We start from the raw sequence: 23577 nt of genomic DNA on the forward strand, positions 1-23577 counted from the left end.
TAATTTGGCTGTGCGACAAAAACTGCCCCAATCCAGATTTATCTTTGGCGGTTTAATACCGGCTCATTGTGTTTAACTAAAGCTTTGTATGCAATGACATTACTCAGTTTTGACCTACTTCGCAGGCGATAATGGATCAAATTGTTTTTTGTTTGGTTGCTCTTTCTTCACGTTGGGGTCATTCATGTGGCGCTAGTCTGCAAGCTGGTTTATTATTAAATTTTCAAGTAAGAGACACTTATGTCATTCGACGGTCTGAGGAAACGTTTTAATTCGCCCTCATTATTTCGAACCGCGTGAAATGTCTAAACAACTGAACACATTTTATAGAATTCGGTATTGAGAACCATATCATAATGTTTTTTGAGTTTTTTTTTAGGGTTAGCTACCTATTATGTCTATTAAGACAAGATCTATAAAGTGAAAACCTAAAGGTTCAATTCACACTTGAATGACGTTAAAAGTTCAGTGGGAAAACAAATTGAAGTAAGCCAAATCCTAAGATATTTTATTTGCACCTTTCTGAATTCTCGAGTGAGTGAGCGACCTACAATCATTCTTTCTCGCGCGTGCAGTGAACGTTTTTACGAATACTTTACACTGTCAAAACGTGTTAGCAAAACTGTAAGCATGCAAAACTGTAAGCATGCAATGAGTGTTAATACCCGTACCGTTAAAACGGAAGCGTAAAAAATCCATAACGTCTGCCCTTACTTCGTAATCTTCTAGTTTTAATTGGATTTTATAGTCTAAGTGATACGGAAGGTTCTAAAATAATATTTTCATACGCGCCGGTCGCCTTTCTTTGATTTTTAGCACTAGATCAGTAATAATCTGACGATCCTTTGAAATGAACTCTGTCGGGGTTTTCTTAGTCCACTGAGTGCTTGTCAATGAACTGGCCAGCTCAGTGTTGTGGCACATCTGGTCCCCTTTTCGGACCATCATGTCGCAGTCCTAGCAGAACCTGATAATGAAGGGGCCCTGTTTTTTGGCCCTTGTATCTCTGAGTAGCCTTCATGCAGAGGGACCCACGGGAAACTCCAAGTAAGCGCGTACTTATTTCTCAGAGGTTCCCTAACCCTAACTCTGCTTATTTCTGACATAAAAATTAGAGACCTATTACTATGTGGGATACTTTCCGGTCATCAGCTTATACATTGCACTTGTAGCCTGTCGCCGGCGTTCGGTTAGTTGTAAAAAGGGGGAAAGAGCACCTGGAACAGGCTACATTGTTTGCAGAGAAATGATGTAAAACGAGGAAAACAAACTAATTAGTTAAACCTCAGATAATGAGAATTGATAAATTCACTCTTGGAATTCTTTGTTACTTTGACTTCCACCTGCGAACGCAGACGTTTTTCCGCCGACTGCGTTCGCAGGCTAGACTTCCATACATAAAAACATTTATACCGTATTTTCTCGATTAAACGCCGGGCCCCGAATAAACGCCGGGTCTCCAAGGTAGAGTGGTAAGTAAGCCTTTTAGGCATGTATTTGAGGCGTAATATGCTTTTGGTATGATGGCAAGATACATTCATGCCACAAATAATGATTAAAAACCCTTGTTTAATAAATATTTTGCTCAAATAAACTGCACCATTCAAATAAACGCCGGATTCACGAAGCCAAGTTTGAAATAAACGCCGGGGGCGTTTAATTGAGAAAATACGGTATTTGCAAATCAAATATCATCACAAAAATCCAATTAACCTAGCCCCCTACTGTTACAACAAATGTACAAGACTCCATTCATTTCTTATGTTGTACTACTGAGTTGGAAGAATTTGTATAAGGTCCAGAAAAATTTCTGTTTGGCGACCTGTACTCCCAACTCTGGCTTTCTTGACTGGGGAGAAAAATAAAAAAAACCCTAGCATACCTATCATCAATGTTATGAGGAGAAATAAACGAACTTTTTTAAGTCCCTATTTTTATTTCCCATGATTTGTATCTCCAACTTTTTTGTATCTCTCATTTAGGGGATCAGGGATGCGTTTGATAAGAGCTCGTCTCCATACCTCGAGAGCAGCTTCTCTTCTTGGAAACTGGGCTTTGCGCAACTAGTAACTTGAAGGTTCGCCTACTTGCGGGTCACTTGCAGGCTAGCCCTGCTCAGGGATATCATAAAAATTTCGATCGATGCGGATAGAGGACAGGCATTCACTGAGGCATAGCTACAGGTGATCTGGCTTTTTTCTCTAAATATAGTAATAGTTTATTTGATTTAATTTATTAGAAACATGTGTAAAATGTACGTATTTCAAAACTCTTCGCTGTTGGATGCTGTTAATCGCATTTTGACGTGGCTCGTACCAGCGCGCGCGATTCCGAACACTGCGTGAATCAAAACAGGAAACTCTCTGAGAAGCGGTCCGCGCGAACTGCTTGCCGCCAGCCACACGACCTCACATACACAAGGTTTGTTTGGACGAAAAACAAACTCACATTACTGTCACGCGCTGAATTTAATAGTGGTAAATGCTCGAATTATAAAGGTCAAAATTCCATGCCTTCCTTTCAAAGCGATGATTTCACACTATCCAGGCATGTACCATATAAAGTCCAGAAGCGAGACGATGGAAATCCGAGAAAGTCTGATTTGTGAAGGTGGGAAAAATAATCAACAGGTCCTGTTCTGAAGTTGATGTTTCAAGCGGAAAAAAATTGGCTATTTTGACGGTCATTTCGTTTCGTTTACCGGCGACTTCACAAATTTAACATAAACAACGCCGACAGTCGTTGCAAGTTGACTCGGAGCTTTTTACCGGAACTCGTTTGCCTTCTGACCGGAAGTTACCTACCGCAAGATCAGAAGTAGTGAAGCATACCTGTTTGAATTGATGCGGGGGCGAGTACGAGGTCTTTGTCTCGAGGTCATCAAGCATACTTTTGTGTACCGACTCCCTCTATTGTTTGTTAAAACTCGCTGAGCAAGCGTCGTGTAATTACAAGCCATATGCCACATAGTTTTCCTGTGACTGAGTGATTCAGGATAAGGAAACCCATTCACTGTCCGCGCGCTCTGCGTGTTTCTGGAGTGAAGTGAGTGCAAACTACTTTGGAAGCCAATGTGATTCCGGTTGATAAAATAATTACTTCATGTGACGAAGATTTTGAAGTCTGTGGAAGGAGTATTTGAATCTTCATTTCTATTGTGTGCAGTAGACGAAGGGTTTAAGCGATCACGCATCTTACAAGACAGCTAGCTCAAGTGATGAGCCTTTTTCAACAGCAATCATAAGATAACACAGCTGATAAAACTAAGGTAAGTGACTAAGCATTATTATGTTGTTGTAGCCCTTGTGCATTAAATCAACGAAAGAAATCTTTCGGCAACCGAATTTCCTTGCTAGAAACTCATGTAAAAGTGAAACAGTAGCTGTAACTGACATACGCGCTGTAATTTTATAGCAATTTAGACTCCTCATAACGATTACTTATCGAATTCCTTTATTTAATTAATATGTCTGGCACCAAATTCACGAGCTTTCTACCCAACTTATGATTAGAATGTTTGTTTTATGTCGATTCTTAGAAAGACTTTTTGCCATCGTCAGAAATGTTGATTTACGATGAAATGGAATTTCCAGACCGAAACATAATTTGTACACCACGCAAATTTCCGTTGCGGGTAACTACAGGAGGAAATCTGTCAGCCAATTGCTCTTTTACGCACGGCACGACACTTTTACTTCATAAGTGGAAACTCCATCAGTCCGTTAATCAATTTTATCTGAGCGATCTGTTGTATTGTGGTGTTTATTGTTATTATGTCCGAGATAAGAACTGTCGAGTTCTCTGTATATGCTGGGCGTAAGCTAACACCTAGGGATTTTAGCGTGCGCACCGCGAAAGGGATCTATTCAGGTTCCGCCGCCATTTTTCGGCGTTTGACTTGGTTGTTTCGCTAAAAGTGAGACGCGATTTGTTTGTTCAGGATTGTTTTGCTAAGTAAAGTGGTCGGTAAAAAGCGTTTCGTATGCTAATTATTCCATTGTTCGATGCAACTGTGACACGAGGGCACAGGTTTCTTGGCGAAAAAACTTTGTTGAATAACGTTTTTCTGAAACAAATCCTGAAAAAATATCCATGTAGGCCAACTTGCACGATTTATTTAACAAACTAACTCTTTCTTTAGGGAAGAACTACTTTATGTTCAGCAGTTTACAAAATAAAACCGGAACTTTAAATTCAACACTGTCAAATGCGAATTCTTTAATAAAAGTGCAAAGAACTTTTGAAAAGAGCTCTAAGTGTACATTATGTGACATGTCTTAGATAAACACAGCATGTTCGCTTTATATGATATCTCGTGATATGTCTTTCAGTGTATGGACAAATCATACAAAAAGAACAAACCAAAGATGACGTGATATTGTTCTGGACTCGATCAGGTCGTTAACCTTAGGAGGCAGTCTTATTTCCGAACCAAAGCAAAAATACAATTTAAAAGACAATTAAAATCGAAGTAATACTATTTGAGTTGTTCCACTTTTAAAATTTAGGCACAACTTTTCGAAAACTGGTATATACTCATGTAAAGTCCAAAATATTGGCCACTTCTTCTTCGGAGCTAATTGTCCGTCTTTGTCAAGTTTCTCTTTTGTTTTATGGCAAATTTGAATTCCGAGTACGTGACATGCCTACCGTTCTTAAGTAAGTTAAACGAAGCGGCTGACCGACTAATCTTTCTTTTTACCAGTGTTTGACTAAGACTATAAGAATGCGCGCGATTAATTTATAAGTAAAAGACCGGCTGTAGCAAAAAAGAAAGCTAGAAACATTTGTTATGCTAATGTAAAAATTAATTACTCACAAATTCCTTTTCTTCTACGCGGCTTCTTAAAATGATTTTAATTACCTTTATTAACACTAGATTCAGTCTATTTTACCGATGTAGATTTTTCCGCCGGAGCGAAAAACATCAATTTTTGTTCTCTTCTTTTCATTTAGTACTGTTTTCCTGCGATAACTCTGCATGCATTGTAATTATCATTTGCAACCCTTGAAGCGGATAACGAGTTTTCAATAAAGCTCACCAATGGTTATTAGCGAGAGGTGTTTTTTGACAAAGAATGATTGATGTCCGACGGCTAAGTCTTACAAATTAAACAACTCGATCTTTCGTCGAGTTTTAGCCCCGGGTCATCCGTCATACTACATATTCATAAAATAACGATCAGGCGATCATCCCATTCAATTTTTTTTTCGATCACGGTCTACTTCACTCGACCGCAAGAGGACAGATGGACTGAATTCCGTGATATTGAATCTCTGTACGAGTGTTTCTCGATTAGCTACACTAGCGAATGCCTCGGTTTTTCGGCAATTCTTAGCCAAACAAGTCATTGTTGCGAAGTTAAACAAGTTTGTAATATCTGCTTACACTGTGTTTGCCCCAAGTTTGTTCAACAACGTGGTTTGACGGTGAACCGGAGTTCGACGGGCGAGCTCGCTGAAGTTGAAATCCGCTAAACGTGATGATATTTTATTAGTGATACGAACGCGGACCAAGGTAAGACTAGTTATTTCGCTTTCTTTTAAAGGCGTTTGTAATAATAATGTCCTTACTTCTTCTAGTCTCAATAATAGTTTTATTATTAATGATGATCAACGCAGATGATTCTCAAAAATCCCAAGTTTATTTTGTGTAGAGAGTCGAGATTTGCAAGTAGGTCAAAACGATCTGAATTATTAACGAGTTTCGCGAAGTACGGTTAAGTTTCAACCAAATATTGCTTATCTTGTAATGAAGGTGGACAATATCTCAAAGACAAGGGGTATCATTACATGATCGCTTCTTGTAGTAGCCGTAACAATTATTTGTTATCAGCAGACTGAAATTTGGCAAATTATTTGAGGCTAAACACCTCTTGTTTTTAGCAGATGTTATATTTTTTTTTCTCGGCCTCCGAGCTTGTTCGACGCCGATTTTATAAATTTTTAATTCGTTTATTTTTCAATCTTTAAATGTCAAAGAAAATACATTTTTACGTTTGTTCGCAATAATAATTTAAGATTAAGAACATTTTTGTTTTTCCTTATCACAAGAAACAGAAGTAAATGACACGAATTTCAATCAACAAATTTGTCTTCTCATTTCCCTTGTACTCGATCCACCATTTTCTAGATATTTTTCACCTATCTTGATAAGGTATTGCTAACTCATCTGTTTCCTGCACTAAATCAAATTAAAATTTTTAATTTACCACAACTAAAGGCTGCAATACTTCGCAACCGATTCGTTTTTCAAATGCCTTTGAGGGTGAAAGATTTTTCAGGGCGCTGTTTTTCGGCTAACAAAAACCGCGAAAATCAGAAAACGTTAAGTGAAAAGTAATTAAGGAAATACAAGGCTATCCGCAACCATTTTCTCCCAGTCACTGAATTCCTTTCATTTGTCATCACAATTCTTATCGCAACAAACAGAAACTTGAATAATAAGGGTCGTGTGAATTTCTACTCGCTGTAATAAGACATGTTTAACTCGTTAACCTTTGCATTATACGTCTGAGTCTGTTTTATTAGGGCTTAACATCTGTACAATCACGAGAAAGTACATCTAATTATCCAACGATTAGTTTACTCTAGAAGAAACGGGCGGTCCCTTCCCGGGGGTCCCTCATAATGTTGGTGAATGTTGAGCGGGGAGGGAAGGGGAGACAGACACTTGGACGATGATCAGTCTGTTTTGTTTCAGTTGAGCTGAGATTTGTAATCAAATGCTTGTTTTTATTGGCAGTAGTTTTGCTTAAAACCATAGTTTTCGATCCACTTATACAAAACGTAGTAAGAGTAACTAATTATCGGGCTCTTTATTCAGCTGTCAGTAAGTATGTAGAAGCATTTGAAGAGCTTTCAATTCTCAAGCATTTCCACAACAAAATATTTTTTTCGAACAAAGAAACTTCTCGATCTACCGCATTAATGGTGACACGAGGAAATTTTGCATTTACCGTATACAGGAAATTCCTGTACGCTGCAGGAGAGAGACAGACTGACTTCAGTTTAGGAAAGAAAAGCTTTATATGAATGATTTGACTTGGATGTGGGCCAGCTCTGTATTAAGTATTGTTTAAAACACTTTATTGTACTTGGGCGAAGATAATGTTGCAACTACTTAAAATGCTCTTATTTCTTACGCGAGGGTACAGTTTACTAGATAGTTAATGTTTTCTTCCTGATAAGTTGCCTTATCGTTAAGCTTATTACTTCAGATCACTATCTGTTCTGTACACGCGATGTTTCCCGAGTAACAAGGTCTTATGCAATCGAGCCATTGTTACGTGTAAAGCGCCCCAAACTGACCAAGCTAGCGGCTTAGCTGAAAGACTCGAGAACGCCTCGAACAAGAGGCATTATTAAGGAAGGCTTTTGTCATTGTGTAATTCTTTCTGCACGCATGTATATATGCACACTGTCCAACGCTTTCAGGGGGCGTGACCAATGAAAACCGAGATTTGACTATTCTAAAGTAACCTCTGTATCTTACAGTTGGCTTCTTGCCACTAGCCAAGGGCTTAATCTCTTTAGGAGACTGATGTTGATGGTGATTTCGCTATTTTTGTTAAACCAGTGCCCAGTTTTTATTGGAAAAGCTTTCTTTTAATGACAAGTGCGGAAACCATCTTCCAATACTGGAACTATTCGATTGAATATTAAGCCATTTTTTTCCTGAAATGAATGAATAAAATTTACTTTTGGGGAAATGTTTTTGCGTAAAATTAAAAGTTAAATTTTTTGCGCAGTCTTTCTTTATGTATGATTAAACATCAGAAAAGTAATGAAATATGCTATTATAAACTGTTTTTTGCCAGGCAAGTTCGCCCAGTTGGGGCATGAGGAAATGCTATTTGCGCAATACCTGACATTTAAAACGCATAAATATAATTTTGGCGCTTTGAAGAGGGACCATTTCGACATTATTGACAGTGATTACTGAGAGTGAAGACAAAACATCACAAATTATGATTAACCTTATCATAGTTACTTTGGTCAGGTTCAGTACAGGATCGATTTTGTTTCCGTTGAAGTTTTAAGTTACAAGCTTATCAAATGATAGGAGTATGGTAAATCATTTAGCCGTGAATCGCTTTAGTTCGTGTTAGGCGGGTGCCAATAAAAATCGAAATAAAATAACTAAAAGTGGCTATAAGCCACTAAACTCGGAAAAGTTATTATGAAACAAGAATCGAAAACAACAAACTGACAAATAAAGGTTTGCTAATACAAATGATGTTATACTTTCCAAACTTCTGTTTACTTCACTTTGATTGTCATCAAATACTGATCGAGAGCAGACCGAAAGGCCAAGAGATAGAGTTCCCATCTGTTGTAAATTGATTTCTTTCTTTTTATTTTTCCTTTTTGTTATTTGAAGGTAACGAAAAATAATAATAGTAAAAATATCATTGGCTATAAGTCGAGCGATTTTTTTTCACCAAATCGTACTGAAATAAATTCATCTTTAGCTGAGTGTTTTGGGTTAGTTTTTTTTTTCTAACTGGTTCTAAAAAACCAAAGGTTTACGGTCTCGGCTTATAGCTGAATAAATATATAATATCATTTCAAGAAAACTGACATTAATACAATATTTCGGTTGGTGACTAAGCATGTTAGTTTTATGTAATTTAACAAGAAATGTAGGTATCAGAGAAAATGTCTAATTCTTTAGAGGCCTTAAAACACTTGCACGCATTGCGTGCATATGTCTAACAGGAAACGAGTGAAGGAGTGAGGGAGTGAAGGAGTGAAGGAGTGAATTCACTTCGCCCACTACAACTCTTTTCCGAGTTAAAAATCGCGATCGCAATCCACGCATGTACGCTAGCGGACCTACATTTTTGGCACTCTTTCTTTAGGTCAAATAAAAACTTGCGGACATAAAATATTTATAATTCTAGGACTTTCTGTAAATTCTCTTGAGACCAGATTTATTTTTACATAAGCTGGAATTTAATTCAAGTTAAGACGTTCTGATCTTGAAGGGGAGACCGGACATTCATCGACGCTGATGCGAGTTATAGACAAAACATGGCGAACCGTTATAACTCTTAATCTTTGAACATGAAAAGGTTGTTTTCATGCCGTTTTCCAGCTATTTTTAAATTACTAGCTTATCAAATGTCAGATGTATAGAATATAAAGTAAATAGATTATTTTTTTATGTGACTTCTTTGCCTCCTGCTCAATATATTTTTCCGTTTAAGAAGATAACGTAGGCGAGTTTAAACAAAGAAAACGTGGGTTGCAGACGCAAACAAGGGTGTGCTTTACTCTTAACAATGTAGCATGCACAATATTACCTCATAGTTTCATTCACTTGTAAGTTTAGCGGAAATTCATGGGAGACTTATCATGTAGTCTAAACAAAGCCCACTTGGCGGAAATAATAATTCTAGAATAGTCCTGACTGAATTCCCTCTGACTTTTCTTCTCACAAAAACTGCAACATGTTTGGATAGCGAAAACCATCAGATACTATGTCAACTAATGCACAGAACTTTAATCTAAATTTTGATTAGTTTAGCTGTTGTCGAATTAGTGTAGAGTTTCCCGTAATAGAAAGTGATTGAGCAAGCTGTATCAGCAAACCACACACAGCAAGAGAAACAAACTTTTTAAGCAAACAAAAGTGAGCAATTAGAAAATTTGATGTTGGTCACCCAGTTTTTTTTTGTGTGTTCTTTAGTTCTCTTATATGCCAGTGAAGTTTCAGTGAAGTAACACAGGCAAGCCGGCTGAAAAGGTTAAGAATAGGTTAAGTCGGTTTTAATCCAACGGATTGGAGAAGCAAATCGCACTTTTTTTTTTCTTCTATAAGAACCTCTTTCTAGAAGAATGTCGAGGTTTTAAAAAGCCGCCAGATTTTAAAAACAAGCTAGGAATGTCCCGCGTCTCAAATTTGGGTAAGAACTCATTTTTTTTTTTTTTTCATTTCTTGTGGAAAAAACAATTCACGTGCAATATGAATTAAGACAATCAAACTTTGTTCGAATCTAACCTGGGACCAACATTGTCAACACTTACAGTAACGTGAACATGTCCTTACACAACACGGGGCAACTCATTATATTTCACGTTTTTTTCAATACTGCCCCCAAAATAGCAATTTTTCAGAAGCATTTCAAGCTAAGATCGTCTAATAAAATTAATTTATAGTATTCAGCCTCAGCCCCAAAACTGACGTCCTTGTAACGTTGACAAGTGCATTCAATCAGTATAGGTGAATTAGAAGAATCGAATTGCGAAACCTCATTTCTTACAAGAAATTTATCCGATTTTCAAATTTCTGTTTTGTTATTCATTTCTGTACACACTAAAAAAAACACGTTGCTTACGACACAGTTACAATAATACTTTTAAAAATTGCAAAACAACATGGTTGCTAACATGAAAATACGATTACTTGATTACTTTACAGTTACATTATTACATTACATAATAATGTAAATTTCTGAAACCTGGAACAATCAAATTATAACATCAATAAAAAAATACATAACTATAAGAACGAAAATATACAACAAACCAAATCAGGAGGTCTAATTAAGAGGTATATCGCATTGACTGTTAAAATACCTGAACTCCCCCAAAACGAAAACGAATTATAGTAGGGTATAAAAAGAAGATATTTTCATGCTCACGTTCAAAACCGGACGTTTTAAAAACACATGACAAAGGTGATAGAAGTTCATAGCAGTACACTATAACAGATAAGTTGTAAGAGAGAGAGATTGCTTATACGGAAAACTTGCTCTGTATTTCAATGCGAACATTTGGACTTTGTACGTCTGAACACAAAATGTACAAAGTATCACTCAGCATTCAAACCACATCGACAATATATCTCAGATAAATTACGTGTGCAACATCACACAAGTCCATGATCAACTGATTAAGACGAAAGGAAGCTGTCGTTAACAAGAGGGCGTCAACTGCCCTGATCGACATCTTGTATAACTAATAAGGCGCTTATAGATGACTGTGTGTTAAGATAAACCAAGTGTCACAAGCCGTTTGAAACTTCTTAGCTCCTTAACGCGCTAATCTGGTTGAAATGCATAAACAGTACTGGTTATTCGCGTGTATTAGAACGTAAGCTGGCAGGATTTATGGTCCTCAGATTTATTCCTTGTTTGTCGTGTGGTTAGACAAGATGTCGCCGAGCACTGAACTAGAAAACACGCACGTATATATCAGTGTAATGTCCGAAACCTGTGCGTCTTACTTCCTCAGGAAAAGTATTTTCAGTAACTAAATAATATCCCATACTTGAAAAATCGTTTATTATATTTGTATCAGAATATATTTATTCCTAAGATAACAATATAGGACCCGCTAAAATCAACAAAATTCTGTTGTGGGATTAAAACAATGCTGTATAACCTCAACTTTTAAATCGCTTGATATTCTTAATTTTAATGATTATCCAGCGAAATCCAAGCAAAATGATTGACAGTGATATTTAAGAAAATCAAGTTCAAAATTGGATTGGTTAAAATTTCTGGAAACGTTTTAAACGCCATTGAAGCTAAATACTGCTGGATCTATTTTTGTAGTTTTGACTGTTCCTTTGTGGATGGAAAGGGCTGCAGCTTAATTTGAATTTCAGATTCATCACAGATGGGAAATGGATTTCATCATACGACTTTTTGGTGGTTTTCCAGTTGAGTAGTTCAGAATAGCTGTACTTTTCTGGTATACCGTATTTCAAGAGGTACAAACAATGGTTTTTCTTTACTTACGAAGTTTGACGCATAACTTAGTTTACGTAAGTTTAAACAGACGCGATGTACATGAAACCATGTTTTGAGTGCGCGTTTCTATTTCTTTTCATGAACATTACAACAACTAGTTGTAACTGAATTCACGCAGAGTGTTTTTCTTCAGAATGATAGGTAAAACGTGCGATGAATATTTTATCCGAATCTTGCGTGAGTGGGCAGAATTTCAAGAGTTGATTTCAACTGGCTTTTAGTTATCAGCCAATCTATTTGTTCGTTGTATTAGTAATACTTTTAATTGTTCATGAGTGATTTACTTTCACAATGCGCTTTCTTGTCACGAGAAGAGAACATTTTTGTGGTTTAATCCGCGGCAGTTTAATACCCCGAGCAAACTTTCATTGTTTTTTCTTTGTTTGCCTTTGGCGGCCGTGGTCAAGTGCTGACATATTTTATCCTTTGGGGGTAGATCTTCGGAAGATAATTGGCTAAAGATAACAATGATTTCAGAATGTCACGCAAGCAAAGGAAACCACAGAAGTCTTGAAACTGACATTTGTTGACACTTCATAAAGTTATTAGGAACCACTTAAAGAATTCGTGCGAATCTGGTGTAAATTTGTGCCATTTAACCGGCGTGAAAAGCAAACAAAATACCCATCGCGGTCTTGCTTAAATGGTCTTCAATCTCAATAAATTGAAACCATAGCGATGTTGGATAGAATTTTAATAATGCGACCTTTCAAGAACACTGGCGATGCTTAATAAAAGGACCCAAATTCCTTCCTGAATTAGCATTGGAATGACCTGTTTCTATGGGAACGGTGTCAATTAGGTTGTCACATTTCCTGTCCGTTGGACGCCCCGTAGTGTACCGCTATTCCCGAGGGACTTCATCAATTTCTTGCTAGTCATTCATCACACCAGACATGCAGTTGAATTTCTAGAACCGATAAAGGGCATGCCTGGATCGTTGTACTTGTCCATTTCAAATTTGTCGCATTCCTTCGTTCTATTACTTAAAAACTTAACAGATCTGTGATGAAGTTGTTGGATGAATTGACCATTAATCGGTAAGGACAATTCACGACTAAACAAATCACGAGCGACTAATTGCTTTGTACTTGTTATCATTTTGCTCTAATGTTGTCTTAACCGCTTCTTGTTATCCAGGTAAAAAGCATGTGGATTGAGCAGAAAATGAAGTTTCTGGTGTTCCTTGTTTTATTCAGTGGATCTGTAAATTTTTGTTATGGAGCCCTTAAAGAAAGTTTGGAAAACAACACACAAACTTTTCGAAGTTTTGGGGACGATCGAGGGCGGCAAGGTCGTCCTATTTCGGCCGTTGTGGACGTCGTTCCCACGTATTCGTTGGAATATCGCTCGCCTAACAAGAAAGACATTAAATTTACAAGTGGAGGAATCTATCAAGCGACTATTTCCGAAGGTGCCTCTATTGGAACACGAGTCAAATGTGACTTAAAAATGGGTGTTTATGCCCACGAGGAGGCGAGCGAAGTTCAATTTATTATAACGCAAGGGAATAGAGGAGGGACATTCGCCGTGAGCACGAGACAAATGAAATCAGTGAAGGATTTCGTCTTCATGGATATTAAAAATAATAAAAAGCTTAATCGTGAAAGCGCTGGAGGAGGAAATTATTTGCTAACTGTTGTGGCGCAAAATTCAAGGACAAAAGCAGTGGTAGACACGACTCAGCTAAATGTGAGCGTTACAGACTCGAATGACAACAGACCGATATTTTCTCGTTCTTTTCAACTTGTCACGATAGAGGAGGACATTCCTTTACACACATCAATCGCACAAGTGGTTGCTACCGATGCGGATTCTGGCCCAAGTGGATGGCTTTATTTTGCTTTCAGAGTAAAATCTTCTTTCTTTGCGATTGACCCAGTTTCTGGGGTAGTGACGGTAACGAGGACATTGGCCGGCAAGAAGAGGAGAAGGCACGAGTTACTCGTGATCGCACGAGAGCGAGCTTCGAAACCGGCGTCTTCGAAAATCCAGAATATTACCGTTACAGTGCGACCCGTAAACAGATTCTCGCCGGAGATCAAAGTAAAGTCACAGCTTGAAAAGATTACAGAAGGAAAGACAGGTATTCGTTACGCGGTAATTCAGGTTTCCGATCAAGATAACGCAAACAACGGTGAAATCAACAAGGTGCGAATAACATCAGGAAATGAGGAGGGTAACTTTCGGATAAAGCGCTCGCAGGATACGTTGGACGAATTCCTAATCGATGTTGTAAAACCATTAGATCGCGAGAAAGCTCCTAACGGTTATAATCTGGTTTTGACTGCCTTTGATAAGGGTATCCCGCCGCGCAGTGGCGCGATTACGTTACATGTTTTGATTGAGGATGCCAATGACATGAAACCAGCATTTAATCAAAGCAATTACGAAGCGACGATTTCCGAACTGGCGCCCCCACATTCGTCCGTCATGCGCGTGTTTGCAGAAGATGGCGACTCAGGGGAGAATGGCAGAGTTTATTACACCCTGACCGGTGAAGATAGTGACAAATTTATGATTGACCATGAAACCGGTTTGATTACTACCACTGGCTACCTGGACTATGAAACAAAGCCTCTGTTAGAATTTGAAGTGCGATCTTTTGATGCAGGTACACCTAGACAGATGGCAAGTATAAAAGTTTCGGTCAAAGTTGAAGATGCTAATGATCATGACCCTGTTTTTGACCAGCCATCTTATTCCTTGGATATTTTTGAAGATCTAACACCTGGGACCAAGCTACTATCAGTTACAGCAAATGATCAAGACTCCAGCAAGAATGGACAGATCCAATACATGATCACAAACACAGAATCAGTCCCTTTTGCCATTAATTCTGAGACTGGAGATATTACAGCATTAACCACACTCGACAGGGATACAGGACTCGAAGAGTACATCACTCTAAAAGTGAGGGCATCAGACTTCGGAACACCATTCAGAAGAGAATCTGAAACCTATGTTCACATCCGTATCAAAGCCTTGAATGATAATCCTCCAGTTTTTGAATATTTCAGGTGCAATATACAAGTTGCAGAAGATGCACCTGTAGGAACTATCTTAGCTACCCTTACTGCTGTGGATATTGACGTGGCAGCATCTGACCCTGTGACCTATGCAATTGATCCGGTCGGAAACACAGGACAAACCTTTGAGATAGATCCCAGAAGTGGAGTGTTAAAAACTGCAAAATCACTGCAAGGCGGCGAGCAGGAGTTTTCTTTGTATGTCACAGTAACTGATTCAATCCAGAATTCACTGAATCCAGTTACTCTAAGAATAAAAGTTGTTTCCAAACAGGCTGCTGCCGGATTCACCAGTTATGCTGAAATGCGATGCACCTATTTTCCAGAGTATACCAAAGCTGTAGAACACATCAAGGAACAAGGAGACTATAAACCATCCCAGGCCTCTAGCGATAAAGCACCACCTAAACCAGCTAACACTAACTATCCAATATTTCAGTTACACAAGGCTGTATTTGATGTCAGCGAGGATGCTGCTATGGGATCTACCATCACAAAATTCTCTGCTAATGATAAGGATCAAGGCTTCAATGGAATGGTATTGTACTCCATAGTCAGCGGCAACAGTGGCAGCTCTTTCAAAATAGATATGCATACTGGAGAGCTTCATATTGGATCATTACTTGACAGAGAAAAAATACCAAATTACACTTTGAACATAAGTGCTTCTGACTGTGGATCTCCCGTCACAAAATCAGCCTTTACCACAGTCCAAATAAATGTTTTGGATGTCAATGATAACTCGCCTGTCTTTGTGGAGGACTTATACGAGGTTGATCTACCAGAAAACATCACAAGTGGCCAAACTGTTGCACTTTTGAATGCAACAGACTCAGATGGTGGAGAAAATGGAAAAGTCAGCTATCGACTGGTAAATGACTTTGGTGGCAAATTCAGGGTAGACTCCAAATCTGGTCGACTCTCAGTTGCATCAGCTCTTGACTATGAAGATCGTCCAAAGTACGAAATTGAGGTGCAAGCATTTGATAACTCCAAAACCTCCCAGAGGATGACATCCACCACAGTCAAGCTAAATGTGATTGACATCAATGATAACGCACCTAGTATTGTCCCAAGCAGTTTTAACGTGTCCATTCCAGAAGACATTCCCGTTGAAAGCGTTGTAGCAGCAATCTCTGCCGAAGATCCAGACACTGGGTTAGGAGGAGAACTTGAATTTTCTCTTGTGGGAAGCCCCAAGAAATTCAAGATTGATCCTGGAAGTGGTGTTATAAGACTGCGTCGTCGAGTTGACTATGAACAGGAAGATGTTTACAACTTGACTGTTAAGGTCAGCGACAAAGGAACACCAGCGCTAACATCATATGCAACTGTAATAGTTAACATTCTTGATGTGAATGAGAACAACCTTGCACCTGTGTTCAGTGGAGGAGATCTTCTGGAAGGAACTCTGTATGAGAACCAACCTGCTGGTACCTTTGTTATGCGGCTGAGGGCATCAGATGCCGACTCGTGGTATATAAAGTATGCTATCATTGATGGAACAGGTGTTGATAAATTTAGAATAGATCCTGAAACTGCTGTCATCACAAGTACCCAAGTCCTCCGCCGTGAAGAAGGTGACCACTATTGGCTGCATGTCCAGGCAAAGGACGGTGAGATGCATCCACTGCACACAAATGTCCCAGTGTTGATCACCGTACTGGCAGCAAATGATGACCCACCTTACTTTAATCCTCCAGTTTACTATCCTTCAGTTAAAGAAAATGCTAAACAGGGAGAGAGCGTGGTTACTGTTAAAGCTCACAATCCAAGTTCTGATGGTTCCAGCTTGTTGTACTCTATTACAAAGGGTAATGAGGCTGGAAAGTTTGCCATTGATGGAAAGAGTGGCCTCATCATAACCACTGCGCCTCTTGATCGTGAAAAACAAGACTCCTATGAACTAACAGTCATGGTGTCTAATGGAGAAACCCCACCAAGCTCTGCAAGCATTACTTTCCCGATCACAGTTACAGATGCTAATGATAATGATCCTTATTTCCTGAAAAGTAGTTATTCTGCTATTGTCAAAGAACAGAGTGCCTCATCTACTCCCGTTGAATTCTTCAGAGTTGTAGCAATGGACAATGACATTGGCACCAATGCAGATCTCACTTACAGAATTCAACTGCAAACAGAAGATGATGCTAACAAACTCATCATTGACCCCAAAACTGGTGTTATCTCCAGTAAGCAAGCCTGGCGGAATGGAGATTTCATGGATTTTGAAGTCAACGTAACAGATGGTGGAACTCCGCAGAGGTCTGTTTCAGTGTTTGTTACTTTGGATTGTGAAGGAAAAAATTACCCAACGTCAAACCCGCCACAGTTTGAAGAGAAGACATACAAAGAGTCTATTGAAGAAGATGCTGATGTTGGAAAAGTTGTTGCCTGGGTTTCTGCATTTGACCTTGATGGTGACCTTTTGACTTATTCAATCAACTCAGGAAACATTGGAAATAAATTCCAAATCGACAGTGAAAGAGGCGAGGTTACACTTGTTGGAAGACTTGATCGCGAGGAAGTGAGTTCTTTCACCCTGACTATCCAGGCATCTGATGACTATAATGTTGGCATGACAACTTTGATTATTGACATTCTGGATGTTAACGACAACTCACCACAGCCTGTAATGACCGAGTATCAGGCTCATATCCCCGAAGATGCCAAACCGGGAACTTTACTAACTAAAGTGCAAGGTAAGAGAGATCAGGATGTCATTTCTCCATACTAATGCATTGATTATCATGTAGACAAGTGAGGAGAAAATACAAAATGTAGAGGATCAACAACCACTACATATTGCTTTCTTGATGCACGTCAAAATTCTCTGAATAAATGTTAAAACATTGTCTAGGAATGAGAATGAATGGCTAATATTTGCAGTTTGGCACTGTTAGAAATTAAATAAATAAATTAATCAAAGAAAATATCTGTCATAATATAGTCATTTATAAAAGTTTTCTGAAAACCAGACTTGTCTGCTTTCTGGTCAACACACGAGGGTACTAAGGGTTTTAGGGAAATTGATTTAACTAGAAATTCTCCTAAGGTGATAAAAAATAATGGTAAAAGTAGTATAGAGAATTTGAATTCTGATCATTATACAATTTCATTTCAATTTGACAGCAATTGATCCAGATGAAGGCGTCAGTGGAACAGTAAACTATGCCATTGTTGGATCTGTGAAACCAGTGTCTCGTTCACTGTTCAAGATACAAAGTTCCACAGGCAGAATAAAGACCATTAACACTCTGGATTACGAAGACATGAAAGAGCACACTATCATAATCAAAGCTTCAGACCAGGGGGAGCCCAAGAGAGAAAGTCTTTTCTCTGTTGTGATTGCTGTTGATGATGTCAATGACCATAAACCAGTGTTCCTCAGATCCGAGTTTAAAGCTGAAGTCGATGTTGACGCTTCCCTTGGCACTTCCATTCTCAAAGTGTTTGCAACTGATGGTGATGATGGTACAAATGCACTTCTGAAATTTTCCATCAAGGGTGGTAACACAAATGATGCATTCTACGTTGATCAGAACTCAGGGGTTATTCAAGTAGCGGCAAAATTAAGCAGCAGTATTGACAAGTATAATCTTCAAGTGCAGGTGTCAGACAGCGGAACCCCAGCTGAGACTGCGGAAACTGAAGTGCAAGTAAGTTTACATCATTTGAGCCAGTCTCTAAGAATGATCCATGCTGTTGGTCAATTGGCAGACCTTGAAATCCAATGTCAGGCCTTCTGTGCTGAGTAGTTATGTACATGTAACAGGACAGCCCTATGTAACTGACGGTCACATGATCCTACATGTATGACTTAGAATACCAGTAAATGAGAATTGTAAAGTTAGCCAGAGACCGTTGACCAGTAAGTGTGAGATCTTAAAAAAGTTTGATTTTGTTGGAAAAAAGTTGCTGAAGAGATAGGGAAAATCCTCTCTGACCAGCAACTTTTTCCACATACATATAACCCAAACTGAAATTATGAATCTGTTAACTAACAGACTGTTATTTGGCTTTGTTAGCTCTGAGAATTAAAATCTGATGATCAATCAAAACATCACTTTCTGGCAATTATGTGAAATGGAGTTGTGTGATGATACTCTTTAATTTCATCAGCATTTTGCAATTTTGTTTATTTTTTTGTTTATTTGTTTGTTTGTTTTTTGTTAAACCTAATAATGTTATTTTCAGTACCTAAAGAATTTACGTTATCATTTCTTTGTCAAAATTTCTTTTTAGATTTTCGTAAGAGGCATCAAGAAACCCGTAATGTTTGAACGGCCGTCATATCGAGCTTCAATCAAAGAAAATGTTCGTGCTGGTCATCCGATTATCAACGTGGTTTACAATGGCAGCTTGCCTTCATACGAGCTCATTGCTCAGGACAATGCCTGCTGGAGGGATTTTGATATCAACAGAAAATCTGGCTTGGTGACAAACAAGGTTAGAATTCAATGTTTCTATTTATAAAATCAAATATTTGCACTGTAATCAGGTATCCTAGTCGTGCTGAGATAACTGCCCACCTGTTGCAAGCATACAGAGTATGTTACATTCTAGTGATTCTTTTGCGCAGCAGTTGAGGCGGGAATATGTGTCATTAGTTTTCTGGAAGGCAGATGTAAAGTTTTTTTTTGTGGAAATTCGTAATCTTGCGTGGAACCCATTTCAGTGCTTGTAAGGTCCTGGCAACAAGTGCACTAAAATGGTTTCTCAGGTCAGATTAAAAATAAAAACAACAACAACAACCCTGTTTAAAAGACAATGCTGGGTGTTTGAAGCTCAATTCGATAATAATTTATTTCTTGGATGCTTTTAAACTGGTTTCTTGCTTCAAGGTAAAAATTCTTCAGTATTTTCAAGAGTTTTGACATTTTTTCGTCGTTAAGTATTGCAGACAGTCACTGCTAGCACTTTTTCCCTTTGCATTTGTGACGTCAATCAGGCAACGATTTCTATTTCTGGAATGAAAATTACCAAATATGGGCTGCCTTAAATCGACCTGAAAGAAGTGTCCTTTCAAGAAAGGAATCTATCTGTTAACCAAATTATTCAGAGAATTTCGACTTGCAAGCAACAAAAATATTTGCCTAACGACTTGTAGCGCGTGAGAAATTGAATCACTTTATTGGCGCGATTACTAAGTATTTGACTATTTTTATCACATTCCTTGACTTCAACAGGCAAAAACCATGTTTACTCTAGAAATGTAAAGTCTCGTTCCTTGACGAAAAACTGTTCATGAAATTAATCGCACATTATACGAGAACTGATTTGTAAGCTGGGCTTGTCTTAGCCATGGCTATAAACCTTGTAAAAAAGACGCAGAAAATGTGTTGCATACTTCAGATGCGTCCAAACACGCTCTAAAGGTGAAGAAACAAAATTAAGTGGTAATGTGATCTTAAACTAACTCTTTTTAGGCCAAATTAAAAATAGATAGTTTATACTGCCTCAACTGTTCGCTTATTTGGTTGAAAAATGCGTCGGTTAACAACAGACTCATCACTCAAATATGTGAAAATTGCTTTTGTGTAATAACTTCGGACCTATTCACTAGAATGTTTTAGTTCTTGCTGTGCGGAAATAAGATTCTCTCTAACTTTACGAGCTAATCTAATGGGATGGAGCTCTTTTTAAATCTTCTTTTTATCACTTTTATGGCTCGTTAATGAGATTGTTTCAACAAATCTCGACTCCTGGGAGCAAATTATAGAGTTATTAAACTTCAAACGAGACGCGAAGCTCTCGAGATTAAGTGGGATTAATTGCCGCATAGCAGAAACTAGCTGTCGCTAGCGAGGATTTGTGAGTTTATGAAAAGATTAAGTTGGCTACGATATTTGTCTGTCTCCTATAAATACTGTTTTGATGTTACAAAACTGTCGCAAGTGTGGCGTTATTTTTCCGGAAGTTTTCTCATTTCAGAAATTTCTGTTCGATTTAACTTCGCGTGATTGCCTTTCGTGATAAATTACTAGTCACTTTACTGTGCGATAAGTTCTAATCCGACATTTCTGTGATCCATTCATTCGTAGCACGTTTGATGAGGATTTTGAAAGAAAACACTGTGTGTTATTCCTGTAGAAGTCGTTTTAACTGCCCACCAAGGCAAAGTTAAACGTTCAAATGGCATTTTTACTTCAGAAACTAAACAGTTATGAGCCGTACAGTGCTATGAGGCGTGTCTTATCAAACTATCTATTTCATCAGAAGCACACCGTCAGTGTCAAAGTTCGCTAATTCCACACGAAACTTCACGCAATGTTACAAGGTTCCAGAACAAATTTCTGATTGTATCGCGTCGCCAAAAAGCAATCAATTTGTGCCATTGGAATGAACATGTTTGAAATATCGCTCTCAAGGAGTTAATTGCGAGTATATGACGCAATTTTGGTCCTCGCGTGATCAGGAACACTTTAGCGATTCGCATGGAGGCTCACACAAGGTCAATGTGAAATTTGTAGCAGTTTGTAAAAAAAAAAATTAAATCCGCTTTAATGCAACTATACCTCGAGATTGCATAAATATTTGTTTCAGTAAAGTTTGAAACATGTCTTGCCGTGTTTCGGGTTAATTTTCTGTATGATTTTTTTAAAATTACTCTTTTAACATTGCCGGTTTCTCTTTCTCTCTTATGTATCAGTTATTTGTGGGCGGGTTGGTGAATGACACGTACTCTTCTGTTGAATAATCAGTGTTGGTTTATTGAATAAAATATAGTTTGCGGTTAAACCGCACGTCTACATACTCAGTCGGTTTTTAAATGCCTACAGTCGTAAATCATACATGGCAAAAGGTACTTCACATTCACTTAATCCTAACCCTCAAACGGGCCGAATAAATGAACGACAATTTATTTCTTAAAAGCCATTTTTCTGGAAGATATTCAACTGTTTGACCTCGCTTAATACATATTTCCTTTCTACTTTCACCCAGCCGAAAGCAAAGTAGCAACAAACGTTACGACAGGAACCACATGCTGCGAATAAACGAGTAAATTTAATTTCGGTTTCTTTGTTACAAACTAATGCGCCATCTTGTCTGTCGAAAGTTGAGAAACTGCTAAGATAAGGGTTTGGAAGAATACTAAGAATAAAACTGTCCTTGCATGACCGAGTGGGGGAGGGGGTGGGGAAAGAGACAGAGAAGACCCAACCCCACCCTCTTGCGATAAAATTATCACTGCATTTTTCTGACCGTATTTCTCTCGCCACAAGATTGAAATTGTGGTTCTTTTCAGTCCTTTAAACTGGAGTGATTTGATCTTATTCTCCATTTCCTTTTTTTTCTAGAAACCTTTTGATGCTGAAGAACTGAGTGAATGTAAGCTTCTCATCCGAGGCAGCAGTAGCGATGGCGAAGGACAGACGCAACTAATCGTGAAAATAATCAACGAAAATGACCACGCGCCAACGTTTAGCCAGGCGCTGTACGTGGGTCGTGTCAAGGAAGCCTTACCTGAAGACTCACCTGTGATTGGTGGAGACGGGAATACACTTGTCATTCATGCCACTGATGCTGACGTCAGCAGCGATGATTTGATGTACGAAGTTGTTGGATGTTCGGCGTTTAGAATCGACTCACAAACTGGAGAACTGCTCACCACAGAGGTAAAGATTATATTCATCGCAACCAACCATGGAGTTTAATTTAAAGTCACTGTTTTTTCTTGGTTAGATTGGCCTGCAATGCAGGCGTATTTTAGCGAGCGAGCGCATTTTGATCGGGCGAGCGCTATTTTGGATGCGAAATAGGGAGAGGCTTAGTGAAAGTTCTAAAGAGCGTCCTAGTTTGCGACTCCAAGCCCGAATACGCTTGCCTGTCAAAATGCCTGCACTACAAGCTATGGTTAGATCACTAACGCAACCGTTATTAAAATCAATACACTTTTCTTCTCTTTTCTCAGGAGCTGGATTTCGAATCAGTATCGTCCTACAAGTTTAAAATCAAGGTTTCTGATGATGGTGTGCCAAGCTTTGCAGCTTTTACTGATGTTGAAGTCTTTGTGCATGATGTGAACGACCTTCCGCCTGTGTTTGTCTCCCCAGTCTTCAGCGCGGTTGTGTACTTACCAACGTTCTCGGACACTGAGGTCATCAGAGTCAGCGCAACTGACGGAGACACTACCGCTCTTACTAATCTGACTTACTCTATTGTTACACAGTCGCAGAACTTCGATATTTATCCAACACTTGGTGTTATTACGGTAAAGAACGCTTCTCTCTTACAGGAAGCCGTGTATCACGTCAAAGTCGCTGTTTCTGATGGGAACTTCACGGACGAAGCCACTGTCGACATTGATTGCAAACCACTGCCTGTTAGCGATTTGATGTTCAGTCAGGCTATATACAACACCTCTGTTGTGGAGGGACTTAGCACAGCAAGCGATATCGCCGAGGTCCGGGCTGTCGGTTATTCAGTTGGCGAGACCATCACCTACTCAATCGTTACTCCGTCGGATTTCTTCGTCATTTCCGAAAGTACAGGCATTGTGTCCACCTTGCCGGGAAGACTGTTTGACCGCGAGACTGTGGATCGATATGAAGTCGTTGTACAGGCACGTGATGGTGGAAAACCTTTGCCAAGAGTTGCTCAGAGCGTGGTGCAAGTTATCGTTGATGATGTGAACGACAATGAGCCGAAGTTCACCGAGGAGTCGTATTTCTTCGTCGTACAGGTCAGCGTTGATGTCGATGCATTCGTCGGACGAGTCGAGGCACACGACAGGGACATCGGAGACAATGGCGCCATCAAGTATGTGATAGTTACTTTGTATT

At 38.8% G+C, this 23577-nt stretch overlaps 1 protein-coding gene across 4 annotated transcripts in view; it reads left to right on the forward strand.

The window, feature by feature from the left end:
• The first annotated feature begins 2807 nt into the window (after positions 1-2807).
• The window catches only part of LOC144654551 (protocadherin Fat 1-like), a 32543-nt gene continuing 11773 nt past the window's right edge, over positions 2808-23577 (forward strand). Inside the window, exons 1-6 of one of the 4 annotated variants that reach the window (XM_078514707.1) lie at positions 2808-3268; positions 12903-17493; positions 17924-18450; positions 19037-19240; positions 22093-22410; positions 22707-23554. In XM_078514707.1, coding sequence (XP_078370833.1) covers positions 12912-17493; positions 17924-18450; positions 19037-19240; positions 22093-22410; positions 22707-23554 — 6479 coding nt within the window. In that variant the 5' untranslated portion in view covers positions 2808-3268; positions 12903-12911. Of the gene's footprint in view, positions 3269-5261; positions 5519-10575; positions 11723-12032; positions 12803-12902; positions 17494-17923; positions 18451-19036; positions 19241-22092; positions 22411-22706; positions 23555-23577 lie in introns of those variants that run through there. The other 3 variants (XM_078514709.1, XM_078514708.1, XM_078514706.1) reach the window with 3 other exon arrangements.

The sequence above is a fragment of the Oculina patagonica genome, chromosome 5, assembly GCF_052425735.1.
Source record: "Oculina patagonica isolate OP01 chromosome 5, crgOcupat, whole genome shotgun sequence".
NCBI lineage: Eukaryota > Metazoa > Cnidaria > Anthozoa > Scleractinia > Oculinidae > Oculina > Oculina patagonica.